General features: G+C 45.6%; 1 protein-coding gene across 2 annotated transcripts in view; it reads left to right on the top strand.

Annotated features, from left to right (window-relative positions):
- The window catches only part of ACVR1 (activin A receptor type 1), a 103,629-nt gene that overhangs the window by 42,197 nt on the left and 35,763 nt on the right, over positions 1 to 25,669 (top strand). For both annotated transcript variants that reach the window (XM_038751172.1, XM_038751173.1), the window contains exon 2: positions 13,084 to 13,157. In XM_038751172.1, the coding sequence (XP_038607100.1) occupies positions 13,091 to 13,157 (67 nt within the window). In that variant the 5' untranslated portion in view covers positions 13,084 to 13,090. The remainder of the gene's footprint in view (positions 1 to 13,083; positions 13,158 to 25,669) is intronic.

Raw genomic sequence — 25,669 nt, 5'->3', positions numbered from 1 at the left:
GCATCTTTCTTTTATTGTCTGTCTCCACCTTCTAGACTGTGAGCCTGTTGTTGGGTAGGGACCCTCTCTATATATTGCTGACTTGTACTTCCCAAGCGCTTAGTACAGTGCTCTGCACACAGTAAGCGCTCAATAAATATGATTGAATGAATGAATGAATGAATGATTTTATGTCTGCCTCAGTGTTTGGTACAGTGCCTTTCACATAATAAAACAATTAAATGTGAGTAATAATGGTACAGTCACTCATATTCCAGTCCATAAGTGGTTGGTTACTCTTCCTATTTTGGATTTTACTTGTTATTCATTGGCAATATAATAAGGAAAGGGATTTTCCAGAGTGGTCCACTTTTGAGCCATATGCATTCTTCTAGGTACATGTACATATGTTTAAATTATGTTATAAATTCCTTATTCATAATAATGTCCTTCTCCCACTCTAGACTGTAAGTGCCTCATTGGTAGGGAGTGTCTCTGCTAATTCTTTTGTATTATGTTCTCCCAGATTCTTAGCACAGTGTGCCGCTCATAGTAAGCATTCAAGAATGACCAATGATTGATTGATCCCAGGTCACACTTGTGACCCCAAAATTCCCTCTGCTGAACATGGGCGAAACTCTCCTTTTCCTTGTCCTGAGAAAGGGAATAGGGCATGTGCTCTGTCTTGTTTGTTTCCTCCTCTTTCCTCTTCCTGCTTTTCCCACGGATCCAAGAGCAGGCCATTTCCAAAGGTGTCTTTCAGCTCTGTTCCTTGTGCCGTCTCTGGATACATGGAAATCTGCTCCTCTCTGAGTCTGGAGTAGCAAGGGTTGATTCTGACCTGGGCCCCTGAGACCCTGGCTGGGCTGAAAGAGTGAAGGGTGTGGGAGTGAGCAACAGAGCAGTCAGTCAATCAGTCATGTCTATTGAGCTTACAGTCTAGAGAGGAGCACTGGCCTCATAACTGTCTCCCTTTGCAGTCAGGAGGACACCCAGAAACACATTTATAAGCAGACTATCAGTCAGTGGTATTTATTGGGCACCTACTGCATGTAGAATACTGAACTAAGTGCTTGGAAGGGTACAGGAGAGTAAGTAAACATGATCCCTGACCTCTAGGAGCTTAAAGTCTAGACGGGAAGACAGACATTAAATCAGAAATTGGGCTATTTTTCAGGAAGGCGGAAATTTTGCTACCCACAGTTGGAAAGGTGTCCCAAAGTTCAGTGGTTCTCTAGTGTCACCAGAGGTCTGTGAGACAGCCAACCTTTGGGAAGCCAGGCCTGTCCGCTCCCCTTTACATGTTGGGGGCTGTGTTGGAACACACCCTCGTCGGGGGAGGTGGTGAAGGGTGAGCACCATGGCAGCAGTTTGAAAAATCTGGTTACCAGACCTGGAGAGTATTAGTATTACCTCCTCACTCCTGCTGCCTTTCTCAGGATCGGCAAAGAGACTTGGATAGAGAGTGTTCGAACTGGGAGCGGCTGGAAATGGTCAGGTCCTGTGCACCATCATTACCAATGGAATTTATTGAGCACATATTGTATGCAGAGCACTGTACTAAGCACTTGGGAGAGTGCAATGCAACTGAGTTAGTAGACGGGTACCCTCCCCACAGTCCTTTATATCCCTTTTCACGCCACACATGGGGTAGGTTCAGCTAATCTCCTTAGTTGGGCATGTGGCAATTGCTTATAACTCTGAATATAGTAAATATCACCAGGTCAGAGAGAACTGCCAAATCTCAAATGAAATGAAAGGAAGTGGCTTGAGGTTAGGGGCCTCCTGGTTGGAACTGAGAGAAGTTTTCTTGGGCAGGGTCAGTCTTCCTGATCTATTTGTGCATACAGGGTATTTCATAACTACTGTCTTTGCTAAATGAAGAGGGACAGCTAACCAGAAGACAGCAATACGGTAGGGTCAAAGAGGTAGTCAGCTAGTCTGTCTGGGAACGATTTTGCCTGACACTTTTCCTCTTCTCTGATTTTTCCTCTTTGCTATTGGGAGGCTATTTTTTATTTGGGGGCTTTGACGTTGAACTTTAGGACCTCCTGTCTCTGAGTTTCTGTCTCCCACTCCCCTGTCCGCCTGTCCTGTTTCTGTTCTGTTATGGTTCCTTACACACTAACCAACTCAACTCACCCGCTGGCCCTGTGTACATGGTTCATTTTCATTCCCCTGCTCATATTTATACTTTTGATGGATATATTTAAATGAACAGCTGTGCGTTTGTTGAGTCATACCACAATTATCTGATTCTGCCTTTGCTGTGCGACTGGCAAAAACATATTTCAAGCTGAGTTGTGAGAAAATTCCATTAATCACATTTTAGCTGGGGGAGGGGAGAGGAAAACCGAGAGGAGTGCCTCCTTTTATGCTATTATTTATAATAGCTTTTCCTCTTTATTGTTGGGCTAGGTGATTTGGTGGCTATTAACGCTGGGAGCCAGCAGAAGTATTGTGAAGCAGGAGAAAATGATTAGGAAGGTTCAGAGCCTTTACTCCTGAACTGGCAAACCCCCCCTGGGATTATTGATGTGCAAATGAAGTCAGTCAGGGGTGCTGGGTCCTTTAAATCTATAAGGGGGTCTCCGACATTCAAAGAGTTTTGCTGCTGGTAGTGAGGAGCTGGTGCCACATTCTTGGCATTCATTTGCCATGCATTCAGTTTTAAGTGTTCCAACTTGATAACACTGGGCTGAAACTGAGAAACATTTACACCTTTAAAGGCCCCTTGTAGGTTTGCTAAAAGTTGTAATTAAATACTGTCTCACTGCTGGTTGGCTCTGATCCTTGCATCAGTCAGATCTGCACTACTCCCATGCTTCCTCTGCCCGGCCTTTTGGGAAGGATATTAATAGGTTCCGTAGGATGGCTCTCCACATAGTGTCAATAGTTGGTAGCAGACTTGGATAGCATGTCCATATCTGATGCCTAGGAAATGTGTATTTTCATCATACAGAAGGTGTCTCAAAGGTCACTTAGGACTTCCTTGGGCCTATCATCTGTGTCTCGGCAACCAGAGACTCTGGCATTAGTCATTTCCAAATAGGACTTTGTCTGCAGGGGACCTTGTCTGCTGCACCCAGAGTTGATCCAACATTTTTTTTTTTTTTGGATGGCACCCTCTAAAACTGGAACCATAGTGTCTCTGTTTACAAAGCAACAACAGTCCTTCGCAACATCCCCGCCGGGTTTCCAGGCCCAGCCCCAACCACCTTCAAACTTCTCCCCTAGCCACCTCCTCCAACAAGCCTCCCCCAACTCCTTCTCAGTACCCAAATCTTACCAACCCTTCAGCCCTCTTAGCTCCTATATATTCCTCTGTGCCCATTCTCAATATTTGGAGTGTATATTTGGGAAGCAGCATGTATATTTGGAAAGAGTATGGGCCTAGGGGTCAGAGGAACTGGATTCTAATCCTGACTCCACCATTTGTCCACTGTGTGATCTTGGTAAAGTCACAACTTCTGTGCCTCAGTTTCAGTTGTAAAATGGAGATTAAATACCTGTCCTCCCTCTCACATAGACTGTGAGCCCCAAATGGGGAAGAGACTGTCTGATTTGATTAAATTGTAGATACCCCAGGGCTTAGAACAGTGCCTGATGTGAGTAAGCACTTAACAAATATTATTATAATGCTACAATGGAGCACTCAGTTTTTTTTTTTTTCAAATTCCACCACTTGGTCTGTCTCTAGGAGAGAGGAAGGAATTGTTGGGGGTAGGGAGGAGAAGGGGAGGGGAGAGAGAGAGAGAGAGAGAGAGAGAGAGAGAGAGTGTGTGTGTGTGTGTGTGTGTTTTGGACTGACAATATGTGGGGGTTTAGCGTCTGTAAGAGCAGAGGTGAGAAAGAGGGAGGGAAGAGCTGGATCAGTTTGATTCCAAGCCTAAATGCAAACCCAGGGAAGGTGCTTGTAATTCAGTCATAGCAGCAGGAAGATTATGTTGTTCTGGACTTCCAGCCAGGAGGCAGGAAGGAGGATACAATGGTGCTGTGGGAGATTGAGTACTTTTTCCCTTCCAGTAAAACCTGAGAAAGGAAAGAACACTACTCTGGGTGCTAGGTTGAGATGCACCCCTTGAAAGGAAGGTCAATAAGACATATGATTATGTTCTCATAACCAGTGCAGGTGAAATTAAATTCACGGTTTGAGAACAGGACACACAGAGTCCTTCCTGGAGTCTTTGCTTTTACTCTCTAATACTTCCCCCTACCCTCCGTTACCTTTCAATGAAATTCCCTCTAACTGTGAAGGAGGACAAAAGGTTCCATTTTTCTGTTTCAGTGTTTGAACCCTGACAGAACCCAATTTGCATTGCATTATTATGGGAGATTGGAATACAGGCAGATTCTCCGAAAGAAAGAAATGAACCCCCCACCCTCCAAAAATATATAAAATTGAAAGCCAGCCTATGATGTGTTAAAATATGACTTCCTGGACCCCTCCCAAGCCATTTGAAAGACCTTGACTGGCTTTGTTGCCCAGTGCTAGTTGAATTTTTATTTAGATTTGAGTTTGGCCATGTTTGGAAGCAGGCTCTAGGGAAGTTGGAATAATGCGTCTGCTGACTGTGTTTCGGAGAGCCATAGTTACTCTTGTTAAATGCCTGATCCTGTCACAGATCAGTTTCTATACCACGATTTAGAATTGTACTTGGAGAAGAAACTGCTTAATTTTCCTCCAGAATCCACCTTATGTCTCTCTCCCCCATACCTCCCTCCCCTTTCTGGCTTTGGCCAGAAAACTTGCCTTCCTTTGCCAGCAAGTGCTGGCAGTTGGAGAGGGCATGCCGTTTGAGAGTTTTAGATGGCAATTTTAAGAAGCCTCCTCTTTCTCCTTCTTTCCCCCCTGTCCCTGACCTCCCATTGCCCCCACTCACCATGTGAAAAATCAACATGGCTCAACGCGGGTCAGCACGGGAAGGTACATCGTGGACAGTGGAGTTGGAGATGGAGGAGTTGACTGGGTTTCGGCTCCATCTTCAAGCTTACGAGGTACAGATGGCAGTTCCCTCTAAAAGCTCTTATGCTAATAAACAGATAAGGGTTATGTGTGTGCAGCTGACACTCAATCCCGATTATCTGTCCCAGTGAGGATTGGGAAGCTATGCATGAATTATTCAAAATGCCAAATAATTGACCACGCAAATCGCGATAATAAGGTATATAAACATCGAAGGCGGTGACCGCATGGTGGCAATTAGAAAAAAAACCTCATTCAGTTAAAAGCATTCCGTACAGTGGTTTCATCTGGATGAGTTTTAAGGGTCAGGATGGCGAAAGGTGTGTGGAAAGTCAGGGAATCTGGGTTGCTTTGTGGACTGTAAATGCATTGTGGGCAGGGAATGTGTCTACCCACTTGGTTTTATTGTACTTTCCCAAGCGCTTAGTGCAGTACCCTGCCCACAGTTAGTGCTCAGTAAATATCATTGATTGAAAAGCAGCATGGTCCAGTAGGCAGAGCCCAGAAATGGGAGTTAGGAGACTTAATAATAAGTCTTTTAGACTGTGAGCCCACTGTTGGGTAGGGACTGTCTCTATATGTGGCCAACTTGTACTTCCCAAGTGCTTAGTACAGTGCTGTGCACACAGTAAGCGCTCAATAAATATGATTGATGAGACTTGGGTTCTAATCCCAGTTCTGGCACTTGCCTGCTGCGTGACCTTAGGCAAGTTACATCTGTGCTACAGTTTCCGAATCTTTAATGAGGGTTAAATAACCATTCTCCCTCCCCCTTATTTTGTAAGCCCCATGCTGAAAAGGGACTGAGTCCAGTCTGATTATACTGTATCTAGCACAGTGGTTGGCACATACAGAGCACTTCATTGCTTCTCATTGTTATTATTATCATTATTATTAGCATTATTATCATTGCTTTAACATTCTACAGTTTAGAATTTCCCCCCACAAACCATTGTAAGCTTCTTCTGGGCAGGGGTTGTGTCTACCAACTCATATTGAACTTTCCCAAGCACTTAGTGCTCTGCAGACAGTAAGTACTCAAAAAATACCCCTGATTGATAGGACTTCTGGTTGAAGAGACCATGATGTAATTTAATCCACTATCATGTGCTTTGGGAGAATGAACTTGGACAGACGAGCTTTTGTCATAATTGTAGATAATTTCAAACAACCCCCCTTTTGAAAATCATTTTGGTGTTGAGTGTTCAATTGTAATCTCTTGATGTTATAGGCCCTTGTCAAATAATCAATCAGTGGTGTTTATTGCTTAATATGTGCAGAGCATTGTACCGAGCACTTGGGAGAGACAATAGAGTTAGTATAATAATAATGTTGGTATTTGTTAAGCGCTTACTATGTGCCAAGCACTGTTCTAAGCACTGGGGTAGATACAAGGTAATCAGGTTGTCCCAGGAAGGACTCATAGTCTTCATCCCCATTTTACAGATGAGGTTATAGATCCAGAGAAGTTAAGTGATTTACCCAAGGTCACACAGCTAACAAGTGGCAGAGCCGGGATTAGAACCCACGATCTCTGACTCGCAAGTCCGTGCTCTTTCCACTGAGCCACGAGCCACAATCCCCGTCCTGAAGGAGTGGAAGTTATTGGCCAGGTAGATTCTCAGTACCTCCGGCAAAGATGAAGCCCCCAAAATGAGTCACCCCAAAAGTGATTAAAACCCAGTTAGGAATGGTGGGCATGAACAGCTCAGGTTCCACCTGAGAGGGCATCTGATGGCAAATATGGTCGTCTTTCCTTTGCCCCATTATGCCAGTCCAATCAGTGAAGCCAGTGTGGTTTCGTGGTAGCCCTAGCTTCAGCTAACTCTAGAGCTTACAATCTAGAGGTGGTCCGGATATGTTGTTCTTAGAAAGTAGAAGTAAGGTTTGTGTGCCTGAGAGCCTAAGAGGATGAACTAGCCACTTCGATTCAAGATTGGTCAGGATTTCCAGTGTGATTCTGTAATACTATCACGCAGCTCCAAAAGCCAATGCCCGTGTCAAGTCTGCTCATACAGTTCCCCTGATTATCTTCTGATTGTCTCTAGCCTCTAAATGTATCGTGGGGGTGGTTTTTCCATAATGGCTGCAGGGTATCCTGTGACCTTATCCATCCATATTCTTCACATATAGATGGGTTCAACCGGGTCACTGGCTTGGTTACATTGGGTACTGCAAGATGGGTAAATTCCCAAAGCCAATCTTCAGCCCGATTGATAAATGGAGTTGGCAAAGAAGGTGGTTCTGTTCTGCCATTGTAATGAGGTTAATTTTTTTGTTTTGTTTTGTTTTTGTTAGGGGGGAGAACCTTAGGAGGGTTAATACGTCCCTTAAGAACAGGACAAGCAGAGCAGGAAAGAGAATGCCTCTTAGATTATGGCAAAACATTTTCAGTGACCATAAGGCAGATGTGTCCTAATTGGCATTTGTTTGCCCACATTTGGGCTAGGCAGATCGTGGAGGAAATTCCAATACAATAGAGAGCAGGAAGCCGTGAAATCTGTCTCATGGAGTGTGGTCTCCCTAGAATCTCAGTCCCATTAAAAAGAAAGTCTGGGGGTAACGACAGCAGGCACTCAGTACAGGGCTCTGCATACAGTAAGTGCTCAAAAAATATGATTAAATGAATATACAACCCGTGTCCCTTAAAGGAACTGCCCAGTTGGGCACCGTGTTAAACCCAGTAATCCCCCAAACCCAGAACCCTGGGCTCTCCGGCAGGGTTATCCAGCAGAAGGAGATGTTAATCTCCTAATATCTGTGTGGGATAACTGCCCAGCCAGACCCTGGAGAGTTCCTGGAAAAATCCAGGGTCAGGAACTGGCTAGCTAGCTGGAGGCTGATGGGAGTGTTTATCGGAGCAGAAGTTTGAAGTGACAGATAATTTGAGCAGAAAGGGCATTTGGCCTTTCTCTCAGCCTATTGGTTTGGTCTTCTGCCACACATCCTTTTCCCCTCCCACTCTCTGGTTTGGCCAACCCACATCTGAAGCCTGCTCAGCATGCAGATCCAGAGGGCAGGGGAATTGGTTTGGAAAAAAAAATCCTTTTTAGCTGTTTGCTTTTTGTTAAAACAGATAAATCTGACTAAAAGCTGGGACTGTAGGGGCCTGGTGGTTTTGATTATTAGAGTCTGATAAAGGGACCGATTTTGAACTCTTTTGCTAACTGAGGTCTATTTTTAACTAGTTGAACTAACTGGCTAACAGCAGTTACTCCATTCACTGCGCAAAATGGCAACAGCAAGGAATCCTGACATCTTTTTCCAAAGATTTTTTGGCAGGCATTCAGCAATCTAAACATTGTGGGTTAGCCAGGGCGTGATAATGTCCGGGAACAAATCTGTCTCTCTACATTTTGCTTTAAACTGTCCAGTTTAGGGGCACTGAGCCTAGTTGGAGCACCAGACATGTGGGGCAGGGATGGGTAGCAGTAAAAGCTAAATTGCTTCCCCAGGACCCTAGGGGAAACCCAGATCTCTTCAAGAAGGTCTGAGATGTTCCCATTTGTGAGTTCCCCCTGTCTCTGTGCCAAAGCAAACTGACTGTGGCACCATGGGAGGTGGTGATAGCTATCCTGAGACCTTTTCACAACAGCCAAATGTTCTTTCTTCAGAAAGCTTTCCCCCTCCCCTCTCATCTTTCCCAAAGCTCTGTTCTCCATTCCAGGGCCTGAACAGGTTCCGTGAGGGGAACTCAGGGGGGACTTGGAGCTTCCTAAGGGACTAGTACCCACTGGTGCTGATGAGTGCCACCTGGTGAACTCGCTGGGTCATCCTTTGGTCTTCCCCATAGCTCCAGGATATTCTAAAGTGAAGGAAAGTAAAGAACTTGAAGCAAATCTTACACAGTTATTTGATCTAAGGTGTGCCAGCATTGAATGAGCAGAGTACAGTCGGTAGTTTATGTGCAGGGGCTGAGGTTTCAGAGATGAAAATTATAGTTTGCATTATGTAAGTAAAATCTTAACCGAAACATCGATGGATGAAAAAATATGAGTATGGGAGAAAACATAGGTGCCCTGTGGATTTTTGAATTTGCACTTGGAATTGCACCCTTTATTACACTTGGATTTGCACCCCATATTCACCCTTCTGTCAGCCCCAAAGCACTTATGTACGTATCCAAAGTTTATGTACTTATATTGTCTGCCTTCCCCTCTAGATTGCAGGTTTGTTCTGGACTGGGAATGTACTCTTCAAAGCACTTAGTGCAGTGCTGTGCACACAATAAGTACTCAAATAAGATTGATAATAATAATAATAATAATAATAATGGCATTTATTAAGTGCTTACTATGTGCAAAGCACTGTTCTAAGTACTGGGGGGATACAGGGTCATGAGGTTGTCCCACGTGGGGCTCACAGTCTTCATCCCCATTTTACCGATGAGGGAACCGAGGCCCAGAGAAGTGAAGTGACTTGCCCAAAGTCACACAGCAGACAAGTGGCGGAGCTGGGATTTGAACCCATGACCTCTGACTCCAAAGCCCGGGCTCTTTTCCACTGAGCCACGATAGCAAATAGCCTCTCATTTGCCAGGATGGATCATCATCATTATTATTGTTAAGCACTTACTATGTGTCGAGCACTGTTCCAAGCACTGGGGTAGAAACAAGTTGTCAGACACAGTCCCTGTCCCACATGGAACTCAGTCTAAGTAGGAGGAAGAATAGGCATTAAATCCCCATTTTTCAGTTAGGGAAGCCGAGACACCCGAGACACAGAGCAGTTAAGTGACCTCCCAAGATCACACAGCAGGAAAGTGGTAGAGCTAGGATTAGAGCCCAGGCCCTCTGACTTCAAGTCCTGTGTTCTTTCCCTTAGGCCATGCTGCTGCTTTTGGGCAGGGAGCATGTCTTGGGCAGGGATCAACCAACTTTGTTGTATTGTCCTTTCCCAAGCACTTAATACAAGGTTCCGCACACAGTGCTCAAGAAATATCTTTGATTGATTCCCCACATTTCCAGAAAAGGGCAAATATAAGAAGCGCGTAGTGATATCTTCCTGTTTGAAGAGGTAGGCAAAAGCACTTTTTGTGAGAAGGATCTGGAAATCCAACCACTTTCACAACACATTCGGGTGCAGAATTCAAGTGCTTGGTACAGTGCACTGCACCCAGAGGGGGTTCAATAAATGCCTTGACTGCTACTCTGATGACAACTACTGTTAAGAATCTGTGGGAACTTGGCATTTGTGGGTCGTTATGTTTGCAGGTTCACAGATTTCCACCAACCATGACAGGGACAGAGATAGTGGAGTCACAAGGGTCCAGGGTGGCCCACCAAAAGGTGGTGGGTACCCCTATTGCTGGCTGGACTCGAGCACTCAGGGCCAGGACATGGAGAGCAGGCCCCGGGATCCTGAGCAGCTCTGCTAACCCACATGAAGCGAGGGCCCCTGGATGGTTTAGGAGATTCATGGGAATTCTGGGCTCTTCTGGGGTACGAGAAGTCAAATTTAGGACATGCTGGTTACCTGGTGTTCTGCCCCCATTAGGGTGATTGTCAAGGAGGGCTGCCACCAATACTGTTGCTGGGTTGGGTGGACAACCACCCCCCTCATCCCCCTCTCCATCCCCCCCCATCTACCTCCTTCCCTTCCCCACAGCACCTGTATATATGTATATATGTTTGTACATATTTATTACTCTATTTATTTATTTTACTTGTACATATCTATTCTATTTATTTTATTTTGTTAGTATGTTTGGTTTTGTTCTCTGTCTCCCCCTTTTAGACTGTGAGCCCACTGTTGGGTAGGGACTGTCTCTATGTTGCCAACTTGTACTTCCCAAGCACTTAGTACAGTGCTCTGCACACAGTAAGCGCTCAATAAATACAATTGATTGATTGATTGACAACTGGTTTGACTCAGCTGAAATAAAGGTACTTTCCCCCCTCCCCCTCATGGATTCTTGGTGAAGAGGAGGTTGGAAACACCTCTTATCTCTGTTCACAGAGCCAGAGTCCCCCTTGTTTCCCTGCCCTGGAAAGAGGTGAGTCGCATTGAGTCAGAGGTCCAGAGGGCAATTCCTCTTGTTGTCCGGAATGAAAGCCTCCCTGTCTGAGAGAGATAGGAGAAAGGTTTCCTGTGGTCCTGGCAAGGTCAAAGCATAACCTCTCTGCGGGGGGGTTCCTCAGGGTCACTTTAGATAAGGGGGCCCAATTCTCTTCCTAAGCAGCCAGGGCACTGACCCGACCTAGCAACCTAGGCTAAACAGAAATTGCCCCCAACTTAGCTGTAACCACGTGCAAAAACGAGGCTGGGTTTTGAGGGGTGTTCAGTTGATCCAAAAATGGTGGACGGTTGTTAAAAGAGCATCTTTGAATGGTCCTCTCTGAGACTTGGGATTATTTTTGTAAAATTTGCAATACCTTTGTAAATGAGCAGCGTGGCTTAGTGGAAAGAGCATAGGCTTGGGAGTCAGAGGACTTGGGTTCTAATCCCGGTTCCACCGCTTGTCTGCTGTGTGAGCTTGGACAAGCCACATAACTTTTCTATGCCTCAGTTACCATATCTGTAAAATGGAGATTAAAACTGAGCCCCACATGGGACAACCCGATAACCTTGTATTTACCCCAGTGCTTAGAACAGTGCTTAGCACATAGTAAGCACTTAACAAATACCATTATTATTATTATTATTATTATTATTGTTATTATTATTATACCTGGGCATCCAGGATTCAGTTGCTGCAATCTTGAAAATGGGTTGCCGCAATAAATGGAACTCTGGGTCTTCAGTCGAGGCTGAGCAGAAACCCTGGAAGTTACGAGAGTTCTGCTGTGTTTGCTTAAACATCCTTTCTTGCTCAGTTTGAGGTTTGAACAGATATATGTTCTTGGCATTGGAAGCTTAGTTGAAATGTACATTGCATTTCCTTTGTTTTTCATGAAGGCTGTAGTCTGCAAACCCTAGAATCGTTGAGGCAGAAAGTTGTCACACTATTTAAAGAAGTGATTGAATATGATTACTTGATTAAGAGCACTCAAAAGCATTGAGTTAGAAGTTAGGATAACTGTCTACTTAACCTTATCCAAAGCCTTTGAATTTAAATGCTATTTTTTGTATTGTTCTGAGCTGCAGGATAACAATGAGCCTACATTCCTTTGGGCATGTTCACACAACTTGCTTTCTCCTCACTAATAAGGCCTTAAGATTGCTTTTCTTTCCATTCATCCTGCTGGGGTCTTTGGTGCAGGTGGGGGTCAAGGTAGAAGGTAGAAAAAGTGAGAGAGATTCATCATTTTACAAGGGGACTAAGACGTTGCTTTCTACTTTTTCTATTCCCTGTCTAACTTAATTCATCTTTATTGGCATGAATTGAATTCAGAAACTCACTAGCTGCTTTCTTCAGAGCAAATGTGCAATAATTGAAGTAAATTTTGTTTTTATTTATACATTCTCCCTCTCCTCCTTAATCTTGCCCTAGTGTGTGGCTTATTGCTCACCTCAGTGATTGGGAAGCTATTGTCACCTTATCATGGCACACACTGGTTGGAAAATAGAATGGTGATCAGGAAAGAATGTGACAGTGTGGTTCCAGGGACACCAAAAGGTTGGGGGGGGAGCGTTGGGAAGGGGAGAGGGAGAGAAAGAGGGAGGGAGGAAGGAAGGAAAGGGAGGGAGGGAGGAAGGGAAGGAGGGAGGAAGGAAAGGAAGGGAGGAAGGAAAGGAAGGAAAGAAGGAAACTTACAAAACTGCCACTTACTCCTTTGTTCCAGAATCACAGCATCACCAAAACTCCACATTCAAATCTAGACAAGTAACCTTTTCCCCTGGCTGCTACTTGTATCATTACTGATTGGGGTGCAGGGCGAGCCCATTTACGATACATGCAGGCATGCCTTGCTTTGCTCAATGCTGAGTCATTGCAGTTTGACCAACATTTAACGTGTGAAAACTTAATTTTCAAAAGGAGCTTTGATTCTTGAGTGTTAGAAGCTGCTTCCCCACTTTCTCCTATCCTTGAGTAAAACATATCACCATATCCCAAAGGCCTAGTGGTCCTCTTCTTCCTCACTCAGAGAATTAGCTCTAATAATATCTCCCAAAATTCCCTGAGAAGCTTTCTCCTGATCTTAATTTGATCTTAACCTCAATTTGAGGTTCTGATATTTGTTTTTTCTTCTTTACAGCTATACAATGTTAGATGGAGTTATGATTCTTCCTGTACTGATGATGATAGCTTTCCCCTCCCCAAGTGTGGAAGGTAAGTTGTTTCCAGGAAGATTTTTAAATTATTTTTTTACAGTTGGTAACAATTATGATATGAAATGATTTTTCTGTCCCAAAGCACCACACTAAAAGTCAGGGTAGATACAAGATAATCAGACTGGATGAGATGTCGAGAAGCAGCATGGCTTAGAGGATAGAGCTTGGTCCTGGGAGTCAAAAGGACTTGGGTTCTAATCCTGACTCTGCCACTTGTCTTCTGTGTGACCTTGGGCAAATCACTTAACTTCTTTGTTAAGTATTAAGCCTGTTACCTCAGAGTGTGAGCCCAATGTGGGACAGGGACTCCATCCAACCTGTTTATCCTTCACCTAGGACAGTGCCTGCCTAGTACCATTTTTTTTTTTAAACGGATTAGATGAGGGGTCTGTCCCCCTATTTTACACATGTGGAAACAGGGCTTAAGTGACTTGTCCAGGGTCGTACAGCAGGCCAGTGACAGAGCTGGGACTCAAATCCGTGGTCTTGTGTCCTGCGGTCCCCCATTCTTTTTCCACTTCTAGAAACCAGACAGTTGTCTTTTTTTTTTTTTTGGATGGCATTTATTAAGCGCTTACTAGGTGTGCAAAGCACTGTTCTATGTGCTGGGGAAGTTACAAGGCGATCAGGTTGTCCCTTAGGGGGCTCACAGTCTTAATCCCCATTTTACAGATGAGGTAACTGAGGCACAGAGAAGTGAAGTGACTTGCCCAAAGTCACACAGCTGACAATTGGCAGGGCCGGGATTTGAACCCATGACCTCTGACTCCAAAGCCCGGGCTGTTTCCACTGAGCCACGCTGCTTCTCTAGTTGTCTTCCATGTTGAAATTGGTGCAGCCAGCATATCTGCAGGAGAGAGCCTCTGAGCTGGGGGAGGGAATGAGGTTGAAGGTAAGAGGCATTCGAAAAAATATCACCAATTCCACCCAAATAATCGTGGAGGTGCCAGCTAGATGGATGCCCAGTTAATAGTGCAGGTTATGTTACGAGGCAGACAGGTTCTCAGAGAGCTCCATCTACCCAATATAATGGGATAATGGGGAGATGATCCACCCAATTTTCGATCTGGCCCACACAGTAGTCAGCTTTTCTATGTGGATTGATGTCATCTGAGATTCCTGTCTGCATAATTCTGATTTCCGTTATCTAAAGTGTGTCATTTGTCACCCAGGGCTACACTTATATTTGTTTTAAAACCAGAGCCAGTCCAGAGCATAGCCCATCTGTATATTTACGGCAGCTAATGGGTAAAATGGTCACCTCAGCTGAAATTGCTGTATTTTTTATCAGAACCAACTTTAATATTTGGAGATTTGTAGAACTTTCGATGCTCAAAACTCTAGGGACAGCTTGGTTTTTACTTGGAAGGAGAATTCTCTAAGATTGCATTGGAAGTCCGTAGTCTGGGTCTAGAAGTTGAAGTGGTTTTTAATTTCAGTAGCTGCTGGGTAACTAAGTGCTTGGGAAAAAAAGACAGAAGCATGAGCCATGCTCCTTGCAGGCAACAATGGGTAAAACAGTCTTGCTATCTAGTGGGGACTTATTCTTTTTTAGTATACTACTACTACTACTGCTTCTACTATTGCTACTACTACTGCTGCTGCTGCTACTACTGCAGACAGCCTTTCCAAAGCAATCTACCTTCTGGTTGACTTTTTAGTTATCAGCCTATTCAGGGCGGTGGCATTTATCTTTGGATAGAAAGAACGAGCAACTCCAAGAGTTTGAGTCCTTTCCACTCAATATATATGCTTTGGGTAGAAAGGAAAAGGGGAATTGAGGTGCTTTACAGTATTGGAGAAATGACTGAAAGTGCCAGTGGTAAGAAAACTGCAATACGCTTGCTGCTGAGTTAGCCCCCTGCCGTAGGCTACTCTGTTTAATAGGAGTTGAAATTGCAAAATAGCTGAATTAGATTATTAATTATGGTATGCTGCTGGGAAGGCATGTGGAAAATCTTCAGTTACATTAAACTACCTATTTGCTTTATGGAATCCTTTCTTCAAGCCCAACCAGATGGCCTTAGTCAGGAGACCAGATGGCTGTGTTCAGCTGAATCTATGGGTTTCCAGTTTGAGTAGTCGGAAGCCCCCGTCTCTTCCAGAATACACTAGCCAGAGCCGTTTTGTACACTCAGATGAAGGAAATTGGGTCTCTTGGTGAGTCTGATTCAAAACGTCCCTCCTTGATTTAATCTGAGTCTTCCTTGACCTAAACACTAAAAGCTTGTAGAGGAGTAATTTATCTTTTCTTAGAGCTTGATTTTCTGAATTAACTTCGATACAAGTAACGGCTAGTTTTCCACCAGGCAGCAATGCGCCCTCAGAGGGCTGTCTCTGGCTCTATGTCGATCTCTGCAGTGGGGAGAGGAGACATTGGCTGCCCGCAGGTTGACATGCCAAGCCGTTCAGCCTGGCACATCCATTTCTGCCACCCGGCTTGCTCTTCCAGAGACCCTCTGCTAACTGATGTGCTGCTGTCCTCCATACCTTGCTGGTTTTGCAGTGGGTGGCCCCTGCCCCACACTGCCAGCACACACATGTGTACACAAAGACACAGTAATACACATACACTCTCTCGTGTCCTGTGCTTAAGAAGCAAGGGCACCAGGAGGGGGTGAGGGCATATCAGACTAACGGCTTCCTAAAGGTTCCCGCTATGAATCTCATGAAGGCACCTCCTATCAGAAATAGATGAGCCGCGGGAGAGACTTTAGGACTGGAAAGCTGTGTGGAGGAATCGATTTTAGTGCTAGTGGCTTTTGCTTCACTCTAGGAGGCTTGTGCTTTCTGAGGTCTTGAAATATTTTAGGATATTGGTGGCACCCACAGCTTAGCATAAACTTGTACAAAGCAGGATGCTTTTTTAGCCAGCCACAACATGGCCAAATCATATTTTTTGCACCTGTACTTTCCAGTTGAAAATTTGGGATTTTTGTTCAGCCATCCCTGCTGCCAGCATCTGATTTTATTATAATGGCATTTATTAAGCACTTACTATGTGCAAAGCACTGTCCTAAGCGCTGGGGAGGTTACTGGGTGGTCAGGTTGTCCCACGGGGGGCTCACAGTCTTAATCCCCATTTTCCAGATGAGGTAACTGAGGCACAGAGAAGTTAAGTGACTTGCCCAAAGTCACACAGCAGACAATTGGTGGAGCAGAATTTGAACCCATGACCTCTGACTCCAAAGCCCATGCTCTTTCCACTGAACCACGCTGCTTCTCCTGATTTGCATGGGATACCCCTCCCAAACTGGGAGGGCATGGTGTGGGGGGGGACCTAGATAAAATTCCAATTCCCTAATAATTTGGTATTTGTTAGGCGCCTACTATGTGCCAATCGATCAATGGTATTTAATGCTGCAGAATTAGCAGACCCATTCCCTTCCCATAACAAGCTTGCTAGAATTTAAGCTTCAGAAAAGCAGGGGTTTGGGTTTTTTCTCAGATCTTGAGTTGGGCGATGGCCAAGCACTTGAGTGGCTCACATTGTACTAAGCACTGGGGTAGGTTGAAGATAATCATGTCAGACACAGTTCGTGTCCTACACAGGGCTCACAGTCTTTAGGAGGAGAACAGATATTGAATCCCCATTTTATGGATGAGGAAACCGAGTTCCAGGAAGTTAGATGACTTTCCCAAGGTCACACAGCAGGAAAATGATGGAGCTGGGTTTAGAACCCAGCTCCCCGAAGTTATACTGGCTCAAGTGATGCACCTGGATGGCCCGTGTCCCCGCATTTTCAATCATTTTGTTCTACTCCTGGGGTGTGGACAGTGCACTTTCCAAACATCACCTAAAGCTCCACACAGGATGTTCTTTCCTGGAGCTCACAGAGGGCAGCTCAGCTTTCAACTCCAGTACCCTTCTGCCCTCTCTCTACCCTCTTTCGCCCAAGTCACCCACTGTGCGTGAAGCCACGGCACAGCTGGGATGTCCTTGTAGAATGGCTGAATTCTTCAAAAGCTCCAGCATTGGTTTTTCCCACTGAAACACATTGGATCATTATACACGGAAATTGCTTTCATGAGTTGACTCTTTCCAAACCCTATCAGCCTTGTGCTTCCAAGCCCTATTATGGTTGATCAAGGCATGCCTTCTTCCTGCACAGAGAAGAAAATGGGCCTTTCTTTGACTTATACCGTCATGGACTTCCATCTCCTCAGGAGGCTCAGAAAGTTCCTTGAATAGTGAGAGAAGTGTTCCTTTCCAATCACTTCTTCTTTATTCAGAGCCAAATTTTTCTTTCTCAGCAGATCTATTGTCGACTGGGTTTTTTAAAATTTTCTGTGGCTCCTTGTTGAGGGAAGTGTCAGTTAATGGTTCTGAGCATTTCTTCGGTGAAGTCGAGATCCAAAATGTGTGTCTGAGGAGACCAGAAATGCTGACTTGTAAGACATTTGCAGTTTTGGCCCCCACATATATCATTTTTTCTGGTGCTAATAATGGAAGAGAAAAGGACAGGGTGTCTGATTGTCAACATGGCACAACAAAGGTTCCTTCAGACTCGATGCATCTGTTATTCTTAGAGAACACTTGTTATTATTATGGGCCTGTGATTCAGAGAACCTGGTTTCCAATCCCAGCTCTGCCACTTGCCTGCTGTGCCATCTTGGGCAAGTCACTTAACTTCCCTGAGCCTCCATTTTCTCAACTGTAAACTAGGGTTTCAATACCTGTTCTCCCTCCTACTTAGACTGAGAGCCCCATTTGGGACCGGGAATGTGTCTGATGTGATTAGTACCTATCCCAGTGCTTAGAACAGTGCATGACACATAGTAAGTGCTAAACAAATAACATAATAGTAATTCTTTTATGACCATTATGATCAGAATACTATATAGGACTTTAAAGAGGCAGATCTGAGCAAATTACTGCAAATACAGACAGGAATCCACCCCAACACCACATGCACAAAGCATTCTCTTCCGATAACGTGGCTGATGAGCCCTGGCAGACTTTGCCTGTCAGGAGATCAGTGCCCTCTTCCTTGATGGTGTCCCAGCCAAAACACAGCACGGGAACATGCGCGGTGGCATAACTGAGCGTGCTGGGATGCGGGCAGCCCTTCCCAGGGAGCTGGACCTATGGAAACCAAGACAGTACCCCGCTCTCCGGGGCTCAGCGGAAGAGATTGGGTAGAGTTTTCTGTGAGGACCTTCAGCGGGGTTATTTATTAATTTATGGCAAATATTTGTTAAGCGCCTGGACAAGCGGTGAGAGCACTTCACTACCCTAGGGGACTACAGAACCCAGACTGGGCCTGGTCTAGGGGAAAAAGACAAACCATTTGCATAAAAACAGAGGAAAACACATTTTCAAGGGAGAGGAATTTCTTTCCACAACCATCTGGAGTTTCCTACCTTGATTAAGCACCTGCTCAGCACCCATCTTCCAAGGCCTTGGGGTTTTCATTCATTCATTCAATCGTATTTATTGAGCGCTTACTGTGTGCAGAGCACTGTACTAAGCGCTTGGGAAGTACAAATCGGCAATATATAGAGACGGTCCCTACCCAGCCATGGGCTCACAGTCTAGAAGGGGGAGACAGACAACACAACAAGTAGACAGGTGTCAATACCATCAGAATAAATAGAATTATAGCTATATACACATGTTTTATCTGACATTCTCCCTGTCCTCCCCCTCTTGCATCCAAGCAGTCCCACCAAGAGTCTCCCTAGAGTTTGTGCCTCTGGGGTGGCCAGGGGTTGGGGGAAAGGGGCAGAGGGCGTTCTTGTCAGCCCAGGGCCAGTTAAGGTACTTCACTGATGAAATCTCATTGGTGCTGCACCCCTTCTCAGACAGGAGGGAAAGGACGAGTAGTCCAGAGTGGAGAGAATGAGGGCCCTAGACCTAGCTTTGCTCCTAGCATGACATTCAGGGTTAGGAAGCATTCTCAGGAAACAAGCTACATGACACCACCTCATAGCATCTTGTGGAGTGTCCCAGATGGAGCCAGCTTTTATTATGATGATTAATATAGGAATATAGGAATAATATGTAAATAATCTCCTCACCATACCTCGTTCTCGCCTGTCCCGCCATCGACCCCCGGCCCACGTCATCCACCGGGCCTGGAATGCCCTCCCTCTGCCCATCCGCCAAGCTAGCTCTCTTCCTCCCTTCAAGGCCCTGCTGAGAGCTCACCTCCTACAGGAGGCCTTCCCAGACTGAGCCCCTTCCTTCCTCTCCCCCTCGTCCCCCTCTCCATCCCCCCATCTTACCTCCTTCCCTTCCCCACAGCACCTGTATATATGTATATATGGTTGTACATATTTATTACTCTATTTATTTATTTATTTTACTTGTACATATCTATCCTATTTATTTTATTTTGTTGGTATGTTTGGTTTTGTTCTCTGTCTCCCCCTTTTAGACTGTGAGCCCACTGTTGGGTAGGGACTGTCTCTATCTGTTGCCAATTTGTACTTCCCAAGCGCTTAGTACAGTGCTCTGCACATAGTAAGCGCTCAATAAATACAATTGATGATGATGATGATGAATAGTAATTTATAAATAATTATAAATAATAATGGTATTTGTTAAGCGCTTACTATATGTTAAGCACTGGGGTAGATACAAGGTAATTGGGGTAGACACAGTCTCTGTCCCACATAGGGCTACCAGTCTTAATCCCCATTTTACAGATGAGGGAATTGAGGCACAGAAAAGTTAAGTGACTTGCCCGAGGTCACACAGCAGACAAGTGGAGGAGACTCTGTTGTGTTTCCACTTGCACCTATGGTAGTGGCCTCGGTCACAGCATCCCAGAAGCTGCAGTCCAATTCTGATCTCCTCTGATTAAGCTCTGCTCTACTAGAGAGGTGGGGGAGGGCTTTCCTTAGATCCATTTTTACTACGCCAGTGAATTTTTGTTGTGGATTAGGCCCAGAACACAGAATGTCAACTTCCTTGTGATGGATTCTATTCCACCTCTTTGCTCCACTCCTTCCCCTCTATAGTTCTCCCCTTGTTTCAGCTCTGCTATTCTGCCTCTTCCTCCACGAAAAATCCTTGCTGGAATTCCTTCCTGGTTGTTCTCATCATGATGGCACTTCTCTAGGAGGCCTTACCCTCGAACTGAACAGTTCATACCTGTGCTTCTCCACCCTGCAAGAAGCACTTTTGCTTCAACAGGATGCGTGCTGCCAGTGCGCGATTAATTAGTGGCTAATGAATTATATTAATGTATGTCACAGTTCAGCATTTGTCCAGTTGTCTGCATTTCCTTCATTAGACTGTCAGTGGTGCCTCTTTAGAAGCTCTCAGGGGTCAGGGCTGAGGCTGTTGGATATGCTCAGCACAGCCCCTAGCCCACTGCCTTGTGGGGAGAAGTGCTTAATGAATTTTTTTAATAATGATGATGAATTTTAGTGCCTCTAGCAATGCATTAGGGATCTGGCACGGGGAAAGAGGGACTCGTGATCCATCTAGCAGTGCATTAAGATAAAGGAGTATGATTGAGCATACATAGAAAAATCAAAATGTAGGTGAGGGCAGAGATTTTTACTGCTGTGACCTGTCTGTCATAGGAGTGGCGCTGAGCTGTTGAAGCCACTTCATATTCTTCATTTGATTTAGGGGAGAAGATTCTAAATGGAACCTTTTATTGAAGCCATATTTCAGTGCGGCACACACTGACTGGATTGATTTTTTTTTTTTTCATTCTCCTCTGTGTTTTTTGTGGGATCTACACGGGGAAGGCCCATATGGGCAGCTTGTCTTCTTCTCTTTCTTGATTTTGGGTGCATTTGGGGTCCTGCCCCAGGGTTTTGAGCGACCTTCCTGCTTTATGATTTCCATGGACCACTGTGGGTCACCAGAGATAATTTGGAATTATATTAATGTCTGTATAGTAATATGTTAAGCAGCCTGGTCTAGTGAAAAGAGCTGGGACCTGGGAATCAGAGGACCTGGGTTCTAATCCTGACTCTTACACTTGTCTCCTCACTTAACTTCTTTGTGCCTCAGTTACTTCGTCTGTAAAGAAAGGATTAAGACTGTGAGCCCCACTTGGGACATGGACTGTGTCCAATCTGGTTAGCTTTATAATGATAATAATGATGGTATTTGTTAAGCACTCAATATGTGCCGAACACTGTTTTAAGTGTTGGGGTAGATAAAGGTAATCAGATTGTCCCACATGGGGCTCGTTTTACAGATGAGGCAATTGAGGCACAGAGAAGGTTAAGTGACTTGCCCAAAGTCACATAGCTGATAAGTGGGGGAGCCAGGGTTAGAACCCACGACCGCTGATTCTCAAGCCCATGCTCTTTCCACTAAGCCACGCTGCTTCTCTAAGCATGGTGAAGCTGGGATTAGAACCCAGGTCCTTCTAACTCCCAGGCCTGTGCTGTACCCATTAGATCACGCTACCTCTCCATGTATATGCCTTTGTCCTTGTCAGCATTCCTTCTTCTACAGCAGTTCCTGCTCCCTTCAAAGCCCCAAGCCACCCCTGCTCTTCAAGAGTGCACAAAGAGGACAGCATTTCTTAAAATAGCATTTAAAGATTCTAGACTGTAAGATCATTGTAGGCAGGGAAAACGTCAACCAACTCTGTTATGTTGTACTCTCCCAAGTGCTTAGTACAGTGCCTGCATACAATAAGTGCTAATTAAATATCATTGATTAAGACTAGGAAGCAGATAATAGTATTCCCCTCAAGCGTTGTACTAAGCATGCTCAGCCACGCAATAGACACCATAGATTTATTGATTGATTAAAATCCCTAAGTGCTGAGAAGGGGCATGGTGTGAGCGGAGAGGGGCCTAATCAAGGCATGCCTTCTGGAGGAGGTGTCTTTCTACAGAACTGTGAAATGATTGAAACAGGTCTGGCACGGGGAGAATTTGGCTTGGCATAGTTGTGGGAGGGAGGGTGTTAGATCAGTGGATCAGAGGCAGGAGACTTGAGTGGGGGACAGTTGGGAGATTTGCTTGGAACGGAAAAGCACGAAGCGGGATGTAACAGGAGCCGAAAGTGGATAGGTAGGAAGGAGCCAGCTGCTAGGTTGGCTTTGAATGAAAAGGCTCTCGTTCATCCTGATGGAAAGAATCGGTGACTGTGAATTTGGCCCGGGCACATTTTTGATAAGGGACGCCGGGAAGAAAGTGTTACGGCTTTAGAGAGGGGCGTGCAACTGCCGCTATTCATTCTTAATCCTTACTGGAGAAAGGGCGGAAATGTGATATTTCTGTGCCCTTTTACATTTCTCATTTCTATTCTTCTAGTAAAATTAGACCTCTCAGTCATCTGTCAGGTGCAAGCTTCTCAAAGGGACATTTTGGAAAGGGTCTCGGCGGGGGGAGAGAGAAGAGAGAGAGAGAGAGAGAGTGTCTGTGAGTGTGTCTGTCTGTGGGGCAGGCAGCAGAGGGAAGCCAACACCACATATAAGGGAATGGTTGGGTGTGTGTTTGCAGAAAACCAGGAAGAAAAATAAACAAAGTTGGAATGTAGACTGAAAGAGCCATGCCTTAGTGCTGACAAATTTCAAGAGATTTTTCTAAACTAATTACCCCCTTATTTAATAAGAAAGAGTAATTATTTCCATAGCAACCTCACTGGGGCAGAGCTCGCAAACGAGGCTCTCATCCGCCAAAAGGAAGAAGAAAAACTTGAAACGTTGAAAGTGTCAGCACCACCCATCTGCATCTCTTTACACAATGGGAAGGGATCTGCTACCATTTTAAGGTTGGGTGGAAGCATTGGGGTGAAACAAAATGTCCCTCCACTGCTCAGGAGTGAAGAAAGGACCCTCAGGCCTCTATTACTGATTTTAACTTCCGTTGGGACATTTCCACCTCCCTGGGCCCGATTCCCTCCTGAAGAGAGAGGATTAGCTGAGCCGATGAGGTCTGAGGCTAGTTGAGTTGATGGAGAAGTTTGGGAGAACTGTGTCAAAATGGCCCCGGCTTTCCTCAGAGTTGCTAAGGCAGGCAAGATGGTTTGTTTCATGGATGTTTGGATAGTCAGCGTTTCAGAGAATCTGACATGGGTTGGCCTTCCCAGAGACCAGCCCATTTCTCTCTTGAGAGACTTTTCTTGGGAACCGCTGTGTTCTTGACAGGTACCACTACTTGCCAGAACCAGATCCTAGACAACTGTCTCGGTAGCACTGGACTTCTGGTCCACCCTGTCCCCTCCCACGTTGCTGAGCCCTCCTGACTCCCCCAGCTGGGTTTCAGGCAAGCCAAGATTACACCTTGCAGCCCCCAACCTTGGGTCCAGTTTTGAATCCCCTTTGAGTGGGTGGTGACTGTTCCCATAATGAAAGTCCTGAGTTCATTGCTCTGCACAGATCAATCACATTTATTGAGCACTTACTATGTACAGAGCCCTGTACTGAGCGCTTGGGACAATGCAGTACAACAGAATTAGCAGACCCGTTCTCTGCCCTTAATGAGTTTACAGTAGAGAGGGGGAGACAGAATTAATATGAATAAACAATTTATGATGTGTAATATCAAGATAATAATAAGCATGATACAATTAGTACTCAGTAAGTACCATGAATTGATAGCATTTGGGGCCCTGTTTGGGAAGGCCCAGATCTTGAACCCCAGCCTGCGGCTCAGCGGGGATAGAGGGGCCCCAGTCTGGACCTCCGTCCAGCCCTCCTGCAGTTAGCCTATGACTCCAGTGACCTTGTATGTAACAGTATGTGGCTGTGGACTCCCTACAATTTCTGTTTGCACAGCCAGGCGATGGTGAGATAAGCTATATGGGGTTTAGGTTTTCTCTTGGGTTGAAAGGCTTCGCTGAGAAATTCCTGGATCCAAGCCACAGTTATCCTCCAAGTGGTGGGGAGGAATGCACCACTTATTTTTATTTTTAAAGTATTTAAAAACTTGCTCTCGGAGGCAGGGCAGCTCTGCTGGCATTTTTCTGTGGCTCTTCCGTGAGGCGTCTGTCACCATTGTCCCCAGCATCAGTCCGGTCCGGCGCTGTCTTCCTGGACCCCTTTCTCTGTGGGCCCTCAGCGCAGTTCTCTCCTGCTTTCATCTCCGCAGCAGACTCTCCGGCTTGGCATGTCTGGCACGTCCGTGTGGATGGAGGCAGACTTTGGAAGGAAGTGCTTCTGAAAATGACCCATGGTAGTAAAGCTTCTATTTAAATGTTACCCCATATAGATCCCAGGCTTATCTTTAGGCTGGCGGTAGCTGGCAGCAACACAAGCCACAGGAAAACTGGGGGAGCACTCCTGTTTCTCTGGGAGGGGGCTCTAGTTTCTGCTGCGTCGGCTGATTTGGGGCACGCCTGTTCGTGCCACTCCTGGTTGTGTGGAGTTCTCAACCTGCTGCCTCCCAGAACCAAGATGGCCTGGGGGGCCAGGGATTTTTCATTCCAGCTGGGGTTTCCACGAGACCTTGTGTGGTGCGGTATGTTGCTGCTGCTTCTAAGTGCCTAGTACTGTACTAAGCGCCGGGGTAAGTCAGAACGCAATTCGATCTGTCACAGTCTCACTCCCACAGACAGCTTTAGTGTAAGGGAAAGGGAGGACGGGCGTTGAATCCTCGTTTTACAGATGAGGAAACTGAGGCATACAGAAATTAAATGACTTAAGATCATACAGCAGGCAGACAGGGGAGCCGGAATTATGACCCAGGTCTCCTGACTCCCTGCCTATGCCCTATCTCCTAAGCCATGTTACCTGTGTGGATCCAGTCAAGTGAACAGATGTAAGCGGCGAATTCAGGTTTGGGCAGAGAGAGCAGGTTTTGTACTCCTCCTTACTGGCGAAATGAAGGAACAGCTGTGCATCTTCATGCCTCTGTCTCTCTCTGTGTGTCTCTGTCTTTCCGCCTGTTTCTATCTCTGTCTTTCTGCCTCTGGGTCTCTCTCTGTGTCGTTGTCTGTCTTTTTGTCTGTCTTATCCACCCACGGGCCTGCCACAGACCCAGAATGGGGGCGGCCGCTTGTGGAGAACACCCTTGACTCTTGCCCAAATCTGTCCTTTAACTTGTGGGAGCCAGGCTCGGGTGCCCAGAGATTGTGCGGGTATCAGGAAAGGAGCTGAGTGGTACAGCCTTTCTAGGAGAGTTTGCTGATACAGTATGGAGTTAGCCCTCAGGACCCGCAGAGAAATGGGACACTGGGCTGGAGGCAATAATTTTTGGGGGGTCTTTTCCAGAGAAAACCTCATTTTTGCCCCCAGCCTGCATTGGAGGTACTTTACGTGCCTTCCTTGTATTAGCGGATAAGTTGTCAATACTTTTCTGTTGTCTCCCTTGTCAAAGAGTAAGAGCCTTGTGGGCAGGGAATGTGTCATTTGTCGTTCTTTCATGGTACTGTACATACAGCGAGTGCTCAATTAGTACCACTTATTTATAGTACAGTGGGTTGCTCCAAGTGGGCACTAGAGAAATATATCAGATGCTGCTGTGCTAGCCACCGACTTTAACCACCCTGACCATTCCATGTCAGCACCAGAGTCATGTGACATTGGGAGCCAGTGAGGAAGCCATCCCAACACATCTGAGCTTTGTCACCACTAGCCTAACCTA

Source organism: Tachyglossus aculeatus, chromosome 9 (assembly GCF_015852505.1).
Source record: "Tachyglossus aculeatus isolate mTacAcu1 chromosome 9, mTacAcu1.pri, whole genome shotgun sequence".
NCBI classification, from domain to species: Eukaryota; Metazoa; Chordata; class Mammalia; order Monotremata; family Tachyglossidae; genus Tachyglossus; species Tachyglossus aculeatus.
The sequence above is the reverse complement of the archived record's forward strand: the minus strand, read 5'-3'. Positions and strand labels throughout refer to the sequence as shown.